This window comes from Eriocheir sinensis, chromosome 7, assembly GCF_024679095.1.
Source record: "Eriocheir sinensis breed Jianghai 21 chromosome 7, ASM2467909v1, whole genome shotgun sequence".
NCBI classification, from domain to species: domain Eukaryota; kingdom Metazoa; phylum Arthropoda; class Malacostraca; order Decapoda; family Varunidae; genus Eriocheir; species Eriocheir sinensis.
In genome coordinates, this window is record NC_066515.1 from 4275839 (window position 1) to 4298990 (window position 23152).

Here is a 23152-nt window from a genome sequence, read left to right on the forward strand (position 1 = left end):
TCCCTTACATACATACAGACACAAATATAAATGAACACACACACACACACACACACATTTATGAACCAAAAAAAATAGTAAAAACTAGAATAGACAATAAAAAGAATGAAGAATAGTAGAGAAAAGGAAAAGACAGAAACGAAGCAGGTAAAACATATCTAAAAAAAGAATACTACAAACAGCAATAACAACATCAGTAATATCACCCTAAAAGTTAAACAGCGCAGGAGAAAACCAAAGCTATCAAGACACGACAAACGAAAAGAACACCAGAGACAAGGAAAGAAGAGAGAAGGTAAGATTCCAAGTGATAAATTAGGGTCATTACAAAACATTCGAGTCCAGGCGGGCAACTCTTCTCTGTCGGAGGAGGGGGATAGGAATGAGAGGGGTGAGGGGCAAGGAGGGAACAGAGAGGAAGGCGAGGAGCAATTCCGGGTCAGTGAGAACAGCGAGACGAGGGGCAATTCCGGGTCAGTGAGAACAGCGAGACGAGGGGATGCAGCGAACCCTTTCCCGGGATACTTAGTAACGATTGCGCGTCCTCGGCTGCTGGGAAAGAGGAAGAGGAGAAGAAGGAGAAGGAGGAGGAGGAGGAGGAATGGGAAGAGGAAGAGGAAGAGGAGGAAGAGGAGGAGGAGGTGGCGGAGAAGGAGGAAGTGCAGAGTTCAAGGAGGAGTAAAAAGGAGTGGAATTGTAACGAAGGAAGAAGGGTCGTAGGCCAGGGAAGGAAAACAGAAGCCAGGGAATAAAGAAAAGGTAACAGTGGGTCCATGTAAAGATTGGACAAGGTGAGCAAGCCGAAAGAAAGGTGGAGGTGAAATGGAGAAATAGGCTAGAAAGAGTTTGGTTAGTACGGAACGGTGTGGGAGAGTTGTGTTGATGTGGAGATAAGATAAGGAAAGAACACAGGAAATAAAAACAAGATAAGAAATAGAAGCATTAGGAAATGGTTGGCAAATGATGTGAAAAAATAGAAAGAATTCCGGATACATGTGCAAGGAAGGGGAATAGATACGAAAGATAAGAAATGGAGAGTGGTGTGTATATATATATATATATATATATATATATATATATATATATATATATATATATATATATATATATATATATATATCGAGAGAGAGAGAGAGAGAGAGAGAGAGAGAGAGAGAGAGAGAGAGAGAGAGAGAGAGAGAGAGAGAGAGAGAGAGAGAGAGAGAGATGAAGGGGTGGAAGGGAGAGAGGGGTTGAAAGGAGCTGGCGAGGAAAAAAATAAAAGGAAAAAAAGTTCGGAGAAAGAGAAGGAACAAAGGAAATAAGAAATAAGGAGTGAAAAAAGGAAGAAGATAGTGAGAAAGAAAGAGATAAGGTGGAGGAGAAGAAGGAGCACAGGATGGAAGGAAAAATGAGCAAATGGAGGAAGGAAGGGAAGGGGTCTCGAATGGACTTGTTGGCGAGATTGCTGCCAGCGGTCAAGTGTGTTTTTGTTTTTGTTTTGTGTTGCAGATGTTTGCTTTGTTCTCTGTTTCCTTTTTACCCTTTTTCTTTCAATTTCCGGCGCATGACCTTCCCAGTAACTATTTGTGTCTTTTTAACCGTCTAATAAAGTGGTTCACAATCAGGGGTCCATGGACCGTTCAAGGTATCCATAAAAATTATAATTATTTTTAAATATATTATACTGGAATAATTAGGAGAAATGTGGCTCGCAATAAAATTCGTACTACTGTACACAATCATTAAAACTGAATGCTTAAGTGCTTAAATTGCTCTACATTAGCTATCACTTCCAGAGGCGTCAAACACACCGCCCACGTGACAAATTTGGACATCGGGATGGTCATGAGTAGCCCGCGAGTGACAGGAAGAATCATTGCCTTCTGTAGGGGTCCAAAGGTGAAAAGTGACTGGAAAAGGGGATACGGGACCAAAAAGTTGGGAAACACTAGCCTAGATTACCGCCACTTCGGCCTGCCTTCAAGTAGCCAATCAGGAGGCAGAAGGTAATGACGTCACAGATTGCCTACTAATGAGCGCTAAGGAAAAACATGCCCACTAGATCTAGACCCGGGTCTATGCAATGTCAACTCCAAGCTCCGGCAACCAACTCCAAGCTGCCACGACCCAAACCGAGGTCTGGGGCCAAATCGCACCCTTTACTAGGTATGTCCTTGCCCTATACAAGGACGCGCTTGTGTCACTTTGCATGGCCACCGAGACGAACATCACGTGCTGGGTGCGGGTCCCCGCCTCCAAGCAGGTGATGGCCCTGCACCTGGCGGCCGAGCAGGAGGCGGCCGGCCTCTGCTGCTGCCACAAGCAGCGCTGCTCGGCCACCGTCATGACCGTTGAGCTGCTCCCTGAGTGCTGTTTGCGTGACCGCGTTGACCAAAGAGTTTGCCGAGTGTCGGGTTGCCGTGAACCACGCCCTCGTGGCGGGGCTGGAAACACCTTGCTTCGTGAAGATCAAAGTGAAGAGGGGACGCCGGACCGTCCGAAAGAAGGCGTTAAATGCAAGGCTCCTAATCAAGTGTTTGCAGGAGGAACTGCTCGTGAAAGGGAAAGTTAAACTTGCGTTTGATATTACGTCGTTTTCACCGCTTTTGTTTTCACATCAAAACCTTCGTCAGCGAGTGTTCCATGACTGAACGTCAGCCCGTGCATGTCACCCCAGTAACTGCCCGTACAGCGCTGCCCTCAGCAGAGTGTTCCCTAACAGAAAGTCAGCCCGCAATTGCCGCCACAGTAACTGCCTGTATAGCGCTGCCCTCAGCAGAGTGTTCCCTAACAGAAAGTCAGCCCGCAACTGCTGCCTCAGTAACTGCCTGTACAGCGTTGCCTTCAACTGTGTCCCGTAACAACTGAGTGTCAGCCCGTGCCTGCTGCCTCAGTAACTGCCTGTACAGCGTTGCCTTCAACTGTGTCCCGTAACAACTGAGTGTCAGCCCGTGCCTGCTGCCTCAGTAACTGCCTGTACAGCGTTGCCTTCAACTGTGTCCCGTAACAACTGAGTGTCAGCCCGTGCCTGCTGCCTCAGTAACTGCCTGTACAGCGCTGCCCTCAACAGAGTGTCGTGTAACAACGGAGTGTCAGCCCATGCCTGCTGCCTCAGTAACTGCCTGTACAGCGCTGCCCTTAACAGAGTGTCGTGTAACAACGGAGTGTCAGCCCGTGCCTGCTGCCTCGGTAACTGCTTGTACAGCGCCGCCCTCAACAGAGTGTCCCGTAACAACGGAGTGTCAGCCCGTACCTGCTGACTCAGTAACTGCATGTACAGAGCTACCCTTAGCAGAGTGTTCTGTAACAACGGAGTGCCAGCCTGTGCCTGCTGCCCCAATAAGTGCCTCTACAGAGCTGCCCTCAGCGGAGGAAGACTGCCGCGACGCACAAGAAATAGTCGAGGATCAAACGTGCGCGCCACCATCCCCGAACACCAAAGTCACCGACACGTTGGTCCTTAGGAACATCATGATCCCCCGAAGGTACAGTCACAGAATCAAGGGGAAAGGAGGTGCTGTGGGGCGCTTCCGCGAAGACCATCCCGTCACCATAGAGTATAATGAACGATGCGGCGTAATGAAGCTTCGGGGCCTCGCCGATGACGTCAGACGATGCCAGGACAACATGCGTAGCACGATAAAGACGTGGCCGAGGGAGAACAGCAAGAAACAAATGAAGAAGTAGGCGGCTGCGAATGCTGCCAAGAATGAAGGCAAAGAAACAACACCCCGACAAGACACTAAGCCTGTGCATGCCCCCAACACCAGGCAAGACCAGGCACATGAGCAAAGTAAAGAGGGGACGAACAGTGTGGGTGCCCCTAGCACCCGGAAAGGCACTGAGCGTGTGTGTGTCCCCAACACTTGGCAAGGCACTGAGCGTGTGTGTGTCCCCAACACCTGGCACGGCACTGAGCGTGTATGTGCCCCCAACTCCCGGCAAGGCACTGAGCAAGTGTGCGCCCCCAACACCCGGCGTACGGTTACGGCCATTCGTAACGCGCCTTCGCCCCAAGGCACACGATCCGAGACGCGGCAACGCCCGCCGGCGGCTGATGGCGCCCCGAAAGAATACCAAAGGAGAGTTGCTAAAGAAGCCATTAAAGGACACACTAAAGGAGTAGCTAAAGGGCCATCTTAAGAAGTCCCCGAGAGGCGCGTCCCATGAAACTCCCGAAGGAGCGCCAAGGAAAACTCAGCCCTGGACATTCCTGCCGCCACCGCGCCTGCGCAGCCCCGACCAGCGGGACATCCTGGGCCAGCGCTGGCTGTCTGATGACGTCATGGACCAGGAGCTGCTGCAGCGGCAATTCCAGAACACTCGCGGCCTGTACGCCAGTGGCGCCGCCTTCACCCTGCCGCCCCTGCAGCCCGGCAGCAGGGCGCTCTTCCTGCAGGTGGTGAACCGGTCTATGCCGATGAGCCTCGCCTCCATGGCGGACTACAGTCGCGCGGGGAGCAGCCACTGGCTGCTGCTGTCCTCGTACGGCGCGGCGCACCCCGGCCAGCTGGCCGTGTACGACTCGCTCTACAACACCCTCTCCGCCTACACGACCGCCCTGGTGCGGCAGCTGCAGGATCTGCACGTCCCGTCCCCGGGCGCCGTCATGCGGCACGTGCAGCGCCAGCAGGACGGCTACAGCTGCGGCCTCTTCGCCCTTGTGTGTGTGTGTGTGTGTGTGTGTGTGTGTGTGTGTGTGTGTGTGTAATTAACCTTCTTATCCAAGTATTTTAGGACATCTTACTCACTGCAATCATCCTCTAATGAATAGTTATCCTGTCCTGCCTCTGACACTCTCTGTAACACCTTAACCACTTCTACCCAGTACCGACTTCTAGCCCATTAATTGTGTGACTGCTTCAGTTCCATAATCCTAAATGGTAAACTTTGCTAAAGTCACCCATCGAAATAAAAGAAAATAGAGCACTAAATGCTAAAGTCACCCATCAAAATAAAATAAAATGGAGCACACAAGATACATCCCCACCAGTGGTCAGGCGAAGGCTGGTGGGGTGGGACTGTGGGCGGGACTGAGTGGCTGCGAGTGACGTCACTGCGCAGAAGAGAAGAATTCTGGTACGAGGTTGAGAAGACCTTGTATTCTCTTGGCCGTGTTATCTGTAAGCTCGATCTTGGCCGATCTTCGTGTAGTGATTCAGTGTTTCGTGTGTGTAGATGTTTCTCACTGTGTGCGAGTCCAAAGTTTTATTTTGTATCTGCTGTAATGTTAAATGGTCCCTTCTGTTTGTTGTGATGAGTGGCATTGAGGGATATTGCGTGACGGGGATTATAAAGTTTTTGTGGGATGCGTTGTGGTGGTTGTTGGGCGACTCCTAAGGCCGTACAGGTATGTCAGGGCGTCTGCTTCCTTACGTCTTTGAGGGTATTCTTTCCCCGCACGGCCAACTGTCGATTCAAATACTCTCCCTTGTCTGGAGTTTTCCTCTACGGGCGTGCCGTGCCGTCTATGGCAATACTGTGTTTCTTCCCTGTGGTATTATTTTGAATTTGTTCTTATTTGTTTTAGTTTTCAGTTCATTTTATAGTTGTATTTTTTCACTGTCACTGACGGATCGGTGCGCCATGAGTTGCCGGGACTCGCTAGCGTGCGTGGTGTCGTTCGCTTGTTGTGCATGTAGCCTACACACCCTGCCGCTGGTTTTGGCGAGGCTGCCGCGTGGAGGGTGTGGTATGGCGTGAAGGCGCGGGCAATGCGGGCGGGGACGGGGAACACTGGCACCGCGAAGACACCGATTTCCTTCTTTAGTGTTCGCTTTTCAATATATTTATACGCCTCCTCGGTGCAGTAGTTAACGTTCCTGACTACGAATCTGCAGGCATGGGTTCGAATTCCGGCCTGGGCAGTCGGCGTGCAGCTAGATAAGGTAAAAATTAGGCCAATTAAAAGAAGCCAATAAGCCAAGAAACGTGAGGCAAATGTAAACTTAAAAGCAAGTAAAGCTAGCTAGGTAACGGGAGACAACTAAAGGTGAGATAAGTAAGGTAAAGTAATGCCGTGAAAGTCAGTAAGCCAACAAAAAAAAAAACTAAGATAAACAAGCCTAAGGTAAACTAGGGAGGCAAACCAGGTAAAGTCAAGTAAAGTAAGCCAATTAGAGGTAACCCAGGTAAAGTAATTAAGTAAGAAAAGTAATTAAGTCATAAAAGTAAGGTGGATGTAAAATATGCCAAGGCAAGAGAGGTAGAAAAGATAAGGTAAGTCAACTAAAAAGTGAGTCATATAAAGTAAGTAAGACCAAAAAACAAATCGTTAAGCCGAGAAATTCATATAAAGAAACAAAGAAACAAATACGACAGAAAGAAAAGATGAAAGAAACGAGGACACGAAGAAAGGAAGAAAGGAAATAAAAAAAATGAAGGGAGGAGAGCTACAGAGAAGATAGAAAACAAGACAAAGCAAAAGCGGAATTAAGAAAGGAAGACAGGAAGAAGAAAGTCAGGAAACAAAAAATAAAAAAAGACCTAAGGTGAAGCTAGAAAACAAAAGGCAAAGAAAAAATAACAAGAAAAAAAAATATTGAGGAAAACATTAAGTAAATAGGTAAGCAAAGACAGGTAACGTGTATCATTACATGGAGCGCCGCAGAGTAGGCTTTATTAGTCGACCGCCACCTACGCAACACTGTGTCGCCCCTCAATTCCAGCCTGCAACCCAATAAAAGATAAAAAAAAAATGACAAAGAAAAGCACGCCTCCTCCAATATCACCTTCTCCACTACAAGAATTTCCCACGGAAATAGCCTATATATAGGAACATGTCCAAACGCCCCAATCACATGAATCAGAAGAAGAAACATCGGCTAGGGCGGCTGTAGCGAACGTCGCCAAAGTGTGAACGGGGCTTTAGTGAAAGAGATGATGGGTTTCTTCGTAGATTGAAGAGGTAAGAAGGTGAAGGAGGAGAGGAGACGAAAAAGGAGCACACACACACACACACACACACACACACACACACACCGATGACAAACAGGTAAATGCGAAGCAAATTTTAAGGAATACACACACGTAACTCTGGATCAGCGGTTCCCAACCAGGAGTACATGAACCGAATTTCAAGAGTCCGTATTCACGACTCACGTCACAAATTTGGACATCGAGATGGTCATGATGGACCCGTGAGATGACAGGAAGATTTATCGTCCCCTGTAGGGGTCCACAGGTGAAAAAGTGACAGAAAAAAGGGGGAACGGGACAAGAAAAGGTTGGGAAACAACGGTCTAATATTTTGAAACTTTTGTACGCTTGTGTGTGTGTGTGTGTGTGTGTGTGTGCAAAACAACTTTTATATTATTAAAAACTTATCACAAATAACATACTGATTTTTTTGTTTCAACTTACTTTGTTTCTAGTCAAGCTACTATATATATTTTTTAATACACACGTGTTTATATTTATCTCTTTCAAGAGACAAGGAAATGATACACTGACATAAATGTGAAAAACTCCAGACCATGGAACCAATGACATTTAAAAGTAACATTTAAAGGTGCGACGGCCCGGTAATGAAGGGGAAACCGGCGCCGGACCTGCATTACACGATTGAAAGGCAGAAGGGTGAGGCGCCGGAAAGCTGCGTGCCCCTCTCTCTCTCTCTCTTACTTAAACTTTAAATAAATAAATAAATATATATATATATATATATATATATATATATATATATATATATATATATATATATATATATATATATATATATATATATATATATATATATATATATATATATACACAGTCGAGTCGCGTATGGCGCGGTTAATTGGTTCTGAGCAAAGGCCGCGCCATAAGAAACCGCGTCATAAGAATAACTAAACCTATGGAAAAAATATAATTTGGTTCTGGCCCTTGCCATTTTGACACACCCACACCTTTTTTTTTTTCGTTCGTTCTAACCCGAGTGCACTGGTAGGCATTATCTGCCTTTTGATGCTGTTCAGTCCGACCACACGCTCACCACCTTACGCACTCGGCCACCGCCAACTTCCATTTTTTCACTCAGTACGTATGCTCGTACGTCAGTGGGCGAATCTTGCCCGTGGGTTTCCCAGCAGGCTTGCAAGCCATTGTGCAGCACGTGCATGGTAAGCGAGCCGACTCCTTACCGTGCGGGGGCCGGGGAGGTAAGCAGACGTGTACTCGTCAGCTCGGGAGCCACCGCGCCGCCGCCACATTCCGCCCCAAAACCACCCAATCCCGCCCAACCATTTACTTTCCCCGCCAAACCGAAATCGACATGAATAGTATTTGGCACGCATATTAATTAGTGGTGACCAACCACTTTCAAAGATCTCTCTCTCTCTCTCTCTCTCTCGTTAGTTTCTTTATACACCGTGTCTCTGATTTCTTCCCTTTCGTACTGGGCAGCGAGGAAGACAAAAGAAAGGAAAGGCTCTGGGAACACTAATTTAGATATTTAAAAGCCAGTTTGCCAGCAGGCTGATGTGCAGAAGCGGCCTGCTGTATATTTTAGCAGTCTAGTTAGCCAGATTGCTTTTTTTTCTGCCGGAATAGACAGTTGGGCCACGTCCACTTAACATGAAAGAAAGGACCAAACGAGGGGGAAAAAATTGTGGTGGTAGTGGTGGTGGTGGTGGTGGTGCTTTTCTTTGTTTTATGAGAAAAGTTTCTACTAAAATATTCTGACTGAAGACAATTTGGGTGGTGGAAGGTATGCAAGTATGAGAGAGAGAGAGAGAGAGAGAGAGAACAGAAACAATAAAATAATCTTAGAAGCGGAGGTGTTATTGCTCTCATTTACCTCTCTCTCTCTCTCTCTCTCTCTCTCTCTCATACACACACACACAAACACACACACACACATAATCACACACACACACACACACACACACACACACACACACACACACACACACACACACACACACATACGCAAGATGTAAACACTTGCCTGCGCCATAACGGGCTGGGGCCGACCATCAGGCCCCACCAAGAAAACCTATCGGCGACATAGGCCGAAACGTAAAACACACACACACACACACACACACACACACACACACACACACACAATAGTAGTAAGACAAAGCCACACACTACACCAAAACCCCCGTAACATGCCAGTAAAGAATCACACAAACAAATAGGATCTCACTCCAGCATATGACCTCCTACACTCTCCCCAACATCATCATCATAGTCCTTTCCTACTTTATCCCCTCCCTCCTTCCTTTCCCCGATCCCTACTGCCCTCCCTTCTTCCTCGAATACGCCTATTTCACACCCTCTCAATAATAATCCCGGAAGCCTCTTCGGCGTAACTGGCGTGTTGGGCGGGGAGGAGGAGTAGGAGGAGGAGGAGGAGGAGGAGGAGGAGGTGACAGGAGGAGAAGGAAACATGGAATCATTGGGGTGTAGGCAACAGAAAGATTGTTGGCTTATATTGAGGCTGTATGCCTTAGTGGTTTGACCGATTCCTCAGCACTACGACGACCTGCGTAAGAGATTAAAGCACTTGAACGTACTTACGCAGCGTATATACGTAGGGGAATGGTCAGTTCATATCTGTGGAACTACTGGTTAACTACCGCCAAATGCGTAACGATTCAAATATAACTTCCACACTCCTTTTCCTAACATATCTATATGTATAACCAAGAACTCTGTTACGACGTTCCCTGTGGTAATACTCGTACATTGATCCTGGGCCAAACGCTTTCCGCAGCAACCGTTGAGTTTCCAAAATAATACTTTAGCATCGAATTGATCTAGTTAGTCGTTCTTTTTTTGTGTCGTCAGCAAATTTCCTATGTGACTAGTTACACTGCAGTCAAGATCGTTAATGTAAACCATAAACAGTAATGGACCTTCGCTTGATCCCTGTGAGACGCCGCTAGCAACGCGAACCCAATATTATTGTTCACCGTTTAGTTGAGATATTTGCGTCCTATCACAAGTTACGCCGTGGTCCGCCTCAAAAGTTTAACCTGTATAGGGGCTTTAAGATTACTAAGAGCATTTGGAAGGCATTTTTTCTAATGCTTTACTAAAGTCCATAGGTAATATAATTATTTTCGTCCCTATCTGCCGCTTTGTACACCTGTAATAAAATGACAAAAGATTAGTACGACACCAATTACCGTTGTCATGAGGCATGAATCATATTATATATACCATTATGAATCTAGATTCTACGTGGTTATAAGTAACTGTAAATGTATTGGACTCAACACTTCAATTGTAGGTAAGCTACTCGAGAGCATAACTAGAGACAAAATTGTGAGTTACCTCGAAAGCCACTCATTAATTGGGGATTCACAACATGGCTTCCGTAACAAAAGATCCTGCCTGTCAAACCTACTGACCTTTTATAACGATCTCTTCTCAATTTATGACGTAACCAAATCAGTGGACGTAGTCTATCTTGGTTTCCAGAAAGCGTTTGATAAAGTCCCACATCATAAATTGCTTTATAAATTAAAGCAAATAGGCATTGACTGTCAAGTAAAATAATGGATCGCGAATTGGTTGAGCAACAGACAGCAAAGAGTTGTGATTGACGGATTTAACTCAGAGTGGGCGCCGGTCACTAGTGGCGTCCCTCAGGGCTCGGTTCATGGCCCAGTGCTCTTCATTATTTACATCAACGACGTGGATGTTGGACTCAATAATCGCATTAGTAAACTTGCAGACGACACAAAGATTGGTAACTCGGTTCTCACTGACGAAGACAGGCAAAGCCTCCAAGAGGATTTGCACAAAATTTCAGCTTGGTCGGATAGATGGGAGATGCCCTTTAACGTAGACAAGTGCCAGGTCCTTCAAGTTGGAACAAAAAATAAGAAGTTCGATTACGAAATACGCGGCGTTAAACTCACAAGCGTTCAGTGCGTTAAGGACCTGGAGATTAAAATCGCGTCAAACCTCAAATTCTCACATCAATGCATCGATGCAGCAAATACAGCGAACATAATGTTGGGCTTCATTAAAAGAAACTTTTTATTCAAGAATAAAGATGTAATACTTCCGCTCTACAATAGTTTAGTCAGACCCCACTTGGAATATGCGGTACAGTTTTGGTCTCCCCACCATGCAAAGGACATTGCTAAACTAGAAGGTGTTCAGCGTCGAGCAACAAAAATGATCCCTTCCTTGCGCAACAAATCCTACGAAGAAAGGCTATCCACCCTTAACATGTTATCTCTTGAAAAACGTCGCCTCCGAGGAAAACTGATCGAATGTTTTAAAATACTTAATGGTTTCACGAATGTAGACAGAACAAAATTGTTTATGATCGATGACACTTTGCGAACGAGGAACAGTGCCACAAAACTCAAAAGTAGACAAGTAAATTCAGACTGCATCAAATTTTTCTTCACCAACGTTGTAGTGCGAGAATGGAATAAGCTCCCACCATTAGCCACGAACATCCCAGAGACCCAAACACCTTTTACCACTTATCTCCCCGAATCGGTTCCATTTTCTTTCTACTTACGACCCACTACACTACCAGAAGTTAAGTCTGTCATTCTTAATATAAAAGTCTCTTCCCTGGGACATGATGACATTAGTATTAAAATAATTAAGGAATGTTGTGACCTAATTTCTCCCTTTTTAGTTTATATAATTAATACATCTTTTAAAGAAGGCTCTTTTCCAAGTCACCTGCAGATGGCACGTGTTGTTCCAATCTTTAAGAAGGGAGACTCTTCATTACCACTTAATTACAGACCTATTTCCATCTTGCCTAGCTTTAGCAAAATTTTTGAAAAAATGATGTCAGTAAGACTAATGAATTACCTGTCCAAACACTCACTCCTCACCTCCGTTCAGTATGGCTTCCGTCCTAAGTATTCAACTGAATTAGCACTTCACCATCTATGTCAAAATATTTACAATGCTTTGGATGCAAAAATGTTCCAGATAACTGTGTTCTGTGATCTCACTAAAGCTCTTGACACCATTTCTCATAACATTCTACTAGATAAATTGTTTGTATATGGAATTCGTGGCAATGCGCATAATTGGTTCAAAAGTTACTTAGCACACAGGAAACAATATACATCGTTTAACAATGTGTCATCGCCATATACAGATACTGCATGTGGTGTGCCCCAGGGATCAATTCTTGGCCCGATTCTTTTCTTAATTTATATCAATGACATAATTCATAGCAGCAATAAATTAAAATTCCTTTTATTTGCCGACGATACCACAATTTTCATTCAAGGAGATGATCTTGAAGATATAACAGACACTTTAAATACTGAGCTTATCAATGTATCAAATTGGATCATGAGTAATAAATTAACATTAAATATTAACAAAACTAAGTTCATGATTTCTAGTCCACTCACGACTCAGCCAGTTCATACATCAATAAAAATAAATAATTTTGCATTAAATGTAGTTACTGATTTTAATTTTTTAGGTATAACTATCGATAATAAATTAAAATGGAAACAACACATTGACATGGTAAAATCAAAGGTAGCCCTGCTAACGGGCGTAATATACAGACTAAGAGATTGTTTGAACCAAAACTCTTTACGGCAAATTTATTTATCTCTAATATATCCGCACCTTCTATACTGTTGTGCCATATGGGGAGGCGCCTATAACACCTTCATCGACAGCCTGATTATTTCACAAAAAAAACTCTTACGTGTTATGTTCTTTAAAGATCGGTATGCTCATACAAACTGTATTTTTAGAGATTTTAGGTTGTTAAAGCTTCCCGATATTATATACCTTCAAACTAACTTATTTGTACACAAAGCTCTTCACTCTTTCCCTGTATACCCTGGCTTTACTGTGATGCCCCACTCTGTGACCCGTAGAACTCATCAATTGCGTCTGCCGTTATGCAGGACCACACACGCCCAGCAGAGTGTTCTGTCACGGGGATCAAAAAACTGGAATAACTTGCCTCAGTCCCTTCTAAATAATGATAATCTAGTCTCATTTAAAAGAAATTTATTTTCATTGTTACATGGTAATTATACTTAATATTTTTCAGTGAAATATATACCTTAACTACCTCACATTAAGGCATGTTAAAGAGTGCTTGCTATGCTTTCCTCCTATCCTTCCCCTTCCCCCTTTCCCTTCCTTCTCTACTGCTACTACTACTGCTACTACCACTGCTACTACTGCTACTACCACTGCTACTACTACTGCTACTACTACTACTACTACTACTACTACTACTACTATTAGAATATGTAATAGTAATGTTCAGGATCAGTATCACTATTATAATTTTATTATCACTATTATTATTATTATTATTATTATTATTATTATTATTATGCGTTACTACTGTCACTATTATCATGTTTATCATTATTATCATGTCTATCATTATTATGTCTATCATTATTATCATGTCTCATTATTATCATGTCTGTCATTATTATTTTTTTTTATTGTCATTATCATTATTATTAGTAATACTGTTGTGAAACTATTATTACTGTTAGTAGTATTTTTGTTGTTATTGTTATTATTATTATTAGTATTATCACTTTGTTCTATTAATCAGGAACAAAAGCCTATTTTCATTAATTTTGTATTGGGGTGCACATGTATATAGTATGCATTCTGAGTTAGCCATACTTAATATTTTTGCAATCTTTAATATATTTTTGAGAGACCTTGTCGCACCTGTTATGCTCACTTATATATAAATATATATAACATGTAGTCCATAAGAGAGCTACGGCTCAATGGACTAGTGGCTTTTAAAGACAATGTGTAAAATAATCTATGTAACTACCTTGAGGCCAATAAATCAATCAATCAATCAATCAATCAAGAATCAGTGGTCCAGTGTAACACGATTGACTCCTTTAAAAACAAGCTCGACCGTCACTTCCTTGAACTTAATATTAACTAGAGTAGAAAAGCAACGTTTTGGAGCCATCTGATTAATATAAAATCACTTAGGTTTAAGGAGAGACCACCTAGTCTGGACCATGGGGTCTGTGTGGTCTGATTGTCTATGCAAATCTATGTAAATCAACACTTCTTACAACCGGTGTCAAACTAATTGGGCGGTAATGAAGCATTACTGATTTATCCTTCTTTTTGAGTATCGGTACACAATTGTTCTTTTGCCATATTGCTGGGACTACTCTGGTGTCAACTCCACACGTTCAGAGATAATCTAGCTTCCTTTAGAACAGGAAGGAAAATATGATATGGACCTGGAGACTTCGTTCTATGAAGATTATTTGTCCATTTCATGACTATGTCTTCAGTTATCTTAGCATCGCCTACATCTTATCATGCCCTTCCCCCAAGAAAACAAGAACAAGAACAAAAACAAACAGAGATTTAAAGGGGAAGGATAAAAACGAGGGAAACATTATGAACCTCAGAGTAATCCCGTCACCAGGAACACAGGCAAGGAGTAAGAGGGGTCAAGACTTGAGTGGCGGGAAATTGTACGTGGGTGGCTTCCTTCTCATGCCTTGATGCACATCTCCGAGCAACTTGTGATGCCATCAGCCGTGTCAGGATACAGGTAAACTAGGGCCCGCCCGACTTTTCCTACTCTTCTTTTCTTAATTATTTTTTCCTGCTCTTCCTATTTTGTTTTTTCTTCTCCCACTTCTCTTCAATTCAGTTTCAGTCTCCGCCTCCGCCTCCGCCTCCTTCCTTACTCTCATCCTCTCGGAATTTCATATCAACATCTCACGAGAAAAATTCTTCGAAGTGTAAGATTGATGAAACTTGTAGGGTAAAATTATATATATAAGCAGACAGGTTAGGTGCGTGGGCAATTCCGGAAAGTCCTGAAGGCTACGCTACCAGGATTATAAAAAAGCTTGTTCCATCACCACGTTAAACATGAAGCAACACACCCTCCACAGCTTCCCCCGTGCTGCACCCCCACACAGGACACACAAGCAGCAACACACCCTCCCCAGCTTCCCCCGTGCAGCACTCCCACACAGGACACACAGGCAGCAACATATCCTCCCCAGCTTCCTCCGTGCAGCACCCCCACACTGGACACACAGGCAGCAACACACCCTCCCCAGCCACCCCCGTGCAGCACTCCCACACATTACACACAGGCAGCAACACACCCTCCCCAGCTTCCCCCGCGCAGCACTCCCACACAGGACACACAGGCAGCAACACACCCTCCCCAGCCACCCCCGTGCAGCACTCCCACACACACACACACGCAGCAACACACCCTCCCTAGCTTCCCCCGTGCAGCACTCCCACACAGGACACACAGGCAGCAACACACCCTCCCCAGCTTCCCCCGTGCAGCACCCCCACACAGGACACACAGGCAGCAACACACCCTCCCCAGCTTCCCCCGTGCAGCACCCCCACACAGGACACACAGGCAGCAACACACCCTCTCCAGCTTCCCCGTGCAGCACCCCCCATGCAGGACACACAGGCAGCAACACACACTCCCCAGCTTCCTCCGTGCAGCACCCCTTACCCCACACAGGACACACAGGCAGCAACACACCCTCCCCAGTCTCCCCCGTGCAGCACCCCTTACCCCACACAGGACACACAGGCAGCAACACACACCCCCAGCTTCCTCCGTGCAGCACCCTTACCCCACACAGGACACACAGGCAGCAACACACCTCCCCAGCTTCCCCGTGCAGCACCCCACCCCACACAGGACACACAGGCAGCAACACACCCTCCCAGCTTCCTCCGTGCAGCACCCCTTACCCCACACAGGACACACAAGCAGCAACACACCCTCCCCAGCTTCCCCCGTGCAGCACCCCCACACAGGACACACAGGCAGCAACACACCCTCCCCAGGCTCCCCCGTGCCGCACACCCACACAGGACACACAGGCAGCAACACACCCTCCCCAGCTTCCCCCGTGCAGCACCCCCACACAGGACACACAGCCCGCAACACACCTCCCCAGTCTCCCCGTGCAGCACCCCACACAGGACACACAGGCAGCAACACACCCTCCCAGTCTCCCCTGTGCAGCACCCCACACAGGACACACAGGCAGCACACCCTCCCCAGTCTCCCCCGTGCAGCACCCCCACACAGGACACACAGGCAGCAACACACCCTCCCCAGTCTCCCCCGTGCAGCACCCCCACACAGGACACACAGGCAGCAACACACCCTCCCCAGCTTCCCCCGTGCAGCACTCCCACACAGGACACACAGGCAGCAACACACCCTCCCCAGTCTCCCCCGTGCAGCACTCCCACACAGGACACACAGGCAGCAACACACCCTCCCCAGCTTCCCCCGTGCAGCACTCCCACACAGGACACACAGGCAGCAACACACCCTCCCCAGTCTCCCCCGTGCAGCACCCCCACACAGGACACACAGACAGCAACACACACTCACCCAGCTTCCCCCGTGCAGCACCCCCACCCCCACACAGGACACACAGGCAGCAACACACCCTCCCCAGCTTCCTCCGTGCAGCACCCCTTACCCCAAACAGGACACACAGGCAGCAACACACCCTCCCCAGCTTCCTCCGTGCAGCACCCCTTACCCCAAACAGGACACACAGGCAGCAACACACCCTCCCCAGCTTCACCCGTGCAGCACCCCTACCCCCAAACAGGACACACAGGCAGCAACACACCCTCCCCAGCTTCCCACGTGCAGCACCCCCACACAAGACACTACCATTCTGTCTTACGGAGGTGGAAACACCCTAACCTAAAAAGCACCGTGGACAGACTACAAACTAACAGCATCACCGTGAACAGACTACAAACTAACAGCAGCACCGTGGACAGACTACAAACTAACAGCATCACCGTGGACAGACTACAAACTAACAGCATCACCGTGGACAGACTACAAACTAACAGCAGCACCGTGGACAGACTACAAACTAACAGCATCACCGTGGACAGACTACAGACTAACAGCATCACCGTGGACAGACTACAGACTAACAGCATCACCGTGGACAGACTACAGACTAACAGCATCACCGTGGACAGACTACAGACTAACAGCAGCACCGTGGACAGACTACAAACTAACAGCATCACCGTGGACAGACTACAAACTAACAGCATCACCGTGGACAGACTACAAACTAACAGCATCACCGTGGACAGACTACAAACTAACAGCATCACCGTGGACAGACTACAAACTAACAGCATCACCGTGGACAGACTACAAACTAACAGCATCACCGTGGACAGACTACAAACTAACAGCATCACCGTGGACAGACTACAAACTAACAGCAGCACCGTGGACAGACTACAAACTAACAGCAGCACCGTGGACAGACAACACACTGGCAGCAGCACCGTGAACAGACTACAAACTAACAGCAGCACCGTGAACAGACTACAAACTAACAGCAGCACCGTGGACAGACTACAAACTAACAGCAGCACCGTGAACAGACTACAAACTAACAGCAGCACCGTGGACAGACTACAGACTAACAGCATCACCGTGGACAGACTACAGACTAACAGCATCACCGTGGACAGACTACAGACTAACAGCAGCACCGTGGACAGACTACAGACTAACAGCAGCACCGTGGACAGACTACAAACTAACAGCAGCACCGTGGACAGACTACAAACTAACAGCAGCACCGTGGACAGACTACAAACTAACAGCAGCACCGTGGACAGACAACACACTGGCAGCAGCACCGTGAACAGACTACAAACTAACAGCAGCACCGTGAACAGACTACAAACTAACAGCAGCACCGTGGACAGACTACAAACTAACAGCAGCACCGTGAACAGACTACAAACTAACAGCAGCACCGTGGACAGACTACAGACTAACAGCATCACCGTGGACAGACTACAGACTAACAGCATCACCGTGGACAGACTACAGACTAACAGCAGCACCGTGGACAGACTACAGACTAACAGCAGCACCGTGGACAGACTACAAACTAACAGCAGCACCGTGGACAGACTACAAACTAACAGCAGCACCGTGGACAGACTACAGACTAACAGCAGCACCGTGGACAGACTACAAACTAACAGCAGCACCGTGGACAGACTACAAACTAACAGCAGCACCGTGGACGGACTACAGACTAACAGCAGCACCGTGGACAAATTACAGACTAACAGCAGCACCTTGGACGGACTACAGACTAACAGCAGCACCGTGGACAAATTACAGCCTCACAGCAGCACCTTGGACGGACTACAGACTAACAGCAGCACCGTGGACAAATTACAGACTAACAGCAGCACTTTGGACGGACTACAGACTAACAGCAGCACCGTGGACAAATTATAGACTAACAGCAGCACTTTGGACGGACTACAGACTAACAGCAGCACCGTGGACAAATTACAGACTAACAGCAGCACTTTGGACGGACTACAGACTAACAGCAGCACCGTGGACAAATTACAGACTAACAGCAGCACCTTGGACGAACTACAGACTAACAGCAGCACCGTGGACAAATTACAGACTAACAGCAGCACTTTGGACGGACTACAGACTAACAGCACCACCGTGGACAAATTACAGCCTCACAGCAGCACCGTGGACAGCCTACAGACTAACAGCAGCACCTTAATATTTTTCATTCACTCCAATTTCCCCTCCGTCCTCCGTCCTCACTACTATTTCCTTCCCTTCTTCCTTACGTGTTGCCTTTCTCTTCTGACCTTCACTCCTTCCTCGAGTCATTCATTCAGTCATTCAAATTGTCGTTCCTTTCTTCTTTCCACCAGTCATTCATTTTGTCATTATTTCCTCCCTTCCTCCATTTTCCATTCATTGTCCTTCCTTAACTTCTTTCGTCCTCCATTCATTAATTAATTTGCTCTTCCTTTCTCTGTTTCTCCCGTCATTCATTTTGCCCTTCCATCTTCCCTTCATTCTTTCATTTCTCCATCCTTAGTATCCCCCTCCTTGTTCCTTCCTTCCTTCCTCCCTTAGCTGCGGCATTACTGGAGCGGCGCTACTAATATAAATGAATTGCAAACAGGCCAGACAGAGCGTCGCTATTATATAGAGGAGGTCTTCCCCGCCTTAATTCATGTTTAGAATTACCCCACGCCTAACACATGCTGATTCCTACATCTTCTCGTCCTCCTCCTCCTCCTTCATGTTGTTTCCTCCTCCTCCTCCTCCTAACCAGGTAGGAGGTAACCTCCTCTCCGGTATGCGGGTGAAGTGTTTTCACCTCAGGGAACTAGACGTCCCTACCCTGCATAGTCTCAGGTCATCCTTGGACAAGGTGCAATACCTGATGTGTCTCCCGTGCCAGGGTCACGGTGAAGCCTCTGGGCAGCAGCAGTGGTGGATTGGAATGCAGGCAGAGGATCTCTTTATGAGACAATGGCTGGAGTTCCTGGGTCCTAGTCAGCTGGACCGTGCCTAATTATTTAGGCCTGCGGTGTAGAGGAGTGTAGCGACCTCTACACTAAAAAGCCTCCCTGGGAACCAGTTGTTGGTGTGAGCTCCCCGTCCCTCCCCTTTATCGACGGTACTCCCATCCCTATTCTGCATAACAGCTGGTTCTTGTTTTTTTCCTGAAAGAGATGTCTTCCGTGCGCTTTTTGAGGTTGTACCCCCCGGCTTCTAGGTGGAGTTTCTGAGGATTTTTCTTATAATCAAGGAATATTTCAGCTTTTTGGTCTCTCAGGAAGGGCGTCTGATACTCTCTAGAGTTGGTGGTGAACACCTGGTGACAGGTTCCACTGGCCAGGCCTCGAAAGGGTCGCAGAGTTGGGTTAGAGGTTTCGGAAAGTGGGAACGAATTGCTCGTTCCTCTCCTCCCTTGCCAGCTCTGCTCTGAGTGACTACGCCGGCCCCGTTCTATGGGACCAAACTTCAAGAACAATAGCTGAAAAGCGCCTGGTTGTGAAAGTCTCTCTCGTGACCGAGGCTTAGGACAAGCGATTGGCCTTTGAGGCGTTTTCAAGACCCTGTGGGAGCGAACTCCCAGTGTTGGAGGCATCTAACACAGCAGTATCTAATTTTCATGCACAATTTTAATCCAATTCAATTTATGGTCACACTTTAAGTTATTTCGAAAGCGCTTTTAATATTTGTCCAAACTATTAACTCGCTTAATTTTCAAACAATGTCTTCGAACCTTAGGTGTGACGTATGTCCCGGACGATTTGCAGCTCAGTACTTCCAGCTGAGTAGAACTTGCCGCCTCTGCGTTCAAAGATTACAACTTCAGAAGGCTGTGACTGAATGGAAAGTCAAACATAATGATCTTGAGAAGAAATTCGAAGCCATTCAGGAATTTGTTGCAAGCAATGTGGCAGTGACTCCACCATCGATGGTGGAGAGGCCCTCCACCGAGACTGTGCCCTCTCCAGACGAATCTCCTGCTTCACGGGAGGACGTGTTACCTGTCTCACAGGTTGACTCCCAGCCTGCCTCACAGGCTAACCCCCAGCCTGCCTCACAGGCTAACACCCAGCCTGCCTCACAGGCTAACCCCCAGCCTGCCTCACAGGAAAACCACCAGCCTGCCTCACAGGCTGACCCCCAGCCTCCCTCACAGGCTAACCCCCAGCCTGCTTCACAGGCTAACTCCCAGCCTGTCTCACAGGACAACTTCCAGCCTGCCCCACTTAACGCTTCTATTCCTGCCCTGTAAGGAATGGAGCCAAACCGAAGCAGGCCACCAAAGATTTACTGACCCCCACTACCTTCAATAGGTTCCAGGTGCTGGCAGACACCATGGAGGATGAGTTTGAGACTCGCCTAGTTGGGGACCCCATGTTGCGTGGCCAGCTGGTTGAGTGTTGTGGTCGTTCATCAAACGGCCGCAGAAAACGTTACTGCTATCCAGGTGCCAGACTGGACGACATCGCCGCAGCGTGCGATGATGTCACGAGAAATGCCGCCCGAAACACCCTCTGTCATTCACGCGGGGACATATGACGTAAAGACAACCCGTCTTGCTTGAGAAATACCGCCGCATGATCAAGCAGTATAAACGTAAAACGGATGCCAGTAACATCATAATCTCAGGAATCCTCCCGAGGGTCGGTGCCGAACCTAGCTTTTACAGTAAGGCCTTCAGCACAAACAACAGACTTCAGTCCCTTTTTTCACAAGAAAACGCCCAGTTCGCTAACTTGTGGAACAGTTTTTACTACGATTCAGACTTGTTCCTTGCTGATGGCATCCACTTAAACCCTGTTGGAGCAGCCCGTTTCGGGAGGCTGCTCTGTGACCAAGTGGCTCTTCGAAAGCCAAAAAAACGCGGAGGCGGGAACACCAGCAGCTCCACCGTAAGGGAGCATTCAACCCGCGAAACCCCCGACTCGAATCACATTAAAGCTTGCTATATAAACGCTCGTAGCCTACGTAACAAATTTGAAGACTTAGAAGTCCTCGCAGCTACAAATCATTATCACATCATCGGAGTCACAGAATCTTGGATAGACACTTCAAATAGAGATTTCATTGCGGAATATAGATTACCGGGCTATACCATCTTTAGTCATGAAAAAGAGAACAAACGGGGTCGAGGCGTTATCTTTTATATCCACAACTCTCTCCATCCAGTATCCGTGAAAACATATATTATAACCAAAGTAGACACGGTCTTCATTGAATTTAAAAATAAATTTCATAAGATAGTAATTGGACTTATCTACAGACCGCTAGGGCAAACTCTTGATATCGACCACGCATTAAGTTAATTATTATTAGAAACAAGTAGCAGTTGCGAGGCAGTGATTGTTGGGGACTTTAACTTGCCAGTGAAAAGATGGGGTGAACCGTTGAACTGTCATACAGGGCTCGACTTGTACACAAATTTACTAGAAAGTGATTTACATCAACACGTTCAAGAACCGACTCGGGAAAATAATATACTTGACCTTATCTTTTCAACGACAGCTGATCTAGTTAACGAAGCAAATGTTGGCCCAATTTTTAGTTCTAGCGATCACCGAGCAATCACATGCAGCATTAATATGAAAGAAAGTAAAGTAACTCCTAGTAAAGAAAAGGTGCCTGATTATCAGAGAGCGAATTTCGTAAGACTCCGATCAATTATAAATAATTCTGACTGGACTGAAATCTCGGCGGAAACAGATATTGATAAATCTTGGGGGGCCTTCACCACAATATTGAACAATGCCATAAGCATATGCGTACCCTATTGTAACAGACGTTCAGCTTTTAAGAAGAAACCCAAATGGTGGAATAACGAAATTCAAAATAGCCCATCTCTTAAAAAAAGCGTATACAGTAGATGCATATCATCTCAGAGTGAGGCTGACAAACAGTTACTAGAGTTGGACAGAATTCGCCGCGAAACCAAGAAATTAATAAAACGAAGCAAGGAAAATCTTGAAGAATATATAGGGGAAACGAGTAAATCTAATCCTAAAGAATTTTTTAGCCATGTAAATAATAAAAAGTCACTCACTTGTGGTATCGGACCGCTTGCTAATGATAATGGTAACCACATGAACGATGGAAATGAAATGGCTACAATCCTAAATAACTTTTTCGCATCCGTATTTACCGACGAAGATTGTTTATCACCTCAACCGCCGAAGGTTTGAAGGACCGAAAAGATGTTAAGTGGCGGGCTCATCGTAGAAAGTGACATTTTACGCACAATTGAAAAGATTAAAGTAAGCAAAGCTCCTTGCCCATACAAAATTACCCCTAGGGTCTTAAAAGAAATCAAACATCAAATTTGTAAACCGCTCTCCATCATATCAATAAATCTTTAACAGCTGGTAAAGTTCCGTCGGATTGTAACTAGCAAATGTCACACCAATTTTCAAAAAGGGGGACAAGTCTCATCCAGGAAACTATCGACCAATTAGCCTGACATCTATTGTTTGTAAGTTAATGGAGACTATCATTCACGACAATATGGTGAAATTCTTCGAAGAAAATAATATAATAAATAATTCGCAACATGGATTCTGTAGTAAACGTTCGTGTTTAACTAACTTACTTGATTTTTTTCATTATATTTTTGAGGTGTTCGATGAAAGCAGATCAGTAGATATCATATATCTGGATTTTCAAAAGGCATTTGATAAGGTCCCCCACCAACGATTGTTCAGCAAACTATTGGCGCACGTTATCTCGGGTAACATTCACAATTAGCTTGTGGACTGGCTCTCTGAGCGGAAACAGAGAGTAGTTCTAAACGGTGTTACATCTAACTGGCTCGATGTCAGAAGCGGCGTACCCCAA

At 46.2% G+C, this 23152-nt stretch overlaps 1 protein-coding gene across 1 annotated transcript; it reads left to right on the forward strand.

Annotated features, from left to right (window-relative positions):
• Window positions 1-3691: 3691 nt before the first annotated feature.
• LOC126995279 (mucin-4-like) lies at window positions 3692-18241 on the forward strand. Its single transcript, XM_050854768.1, has 6 exons — window positions 3692-3793; window positions 4130-4645; window positions 14473-14488; window positions 14865-15101; window positions 15206-16342; window positions 16494-18241. Exons 1-6 carry the CDS (start codon window positions 3692-3694, stop codon window positions 18239-18241), a joined length of 3756 nt encoding a protein of 1251 aa, XP_050710725.1.
• The last annotated feature ends 4911 nt before the right edge of the window (window positions 18242-23152 follow it).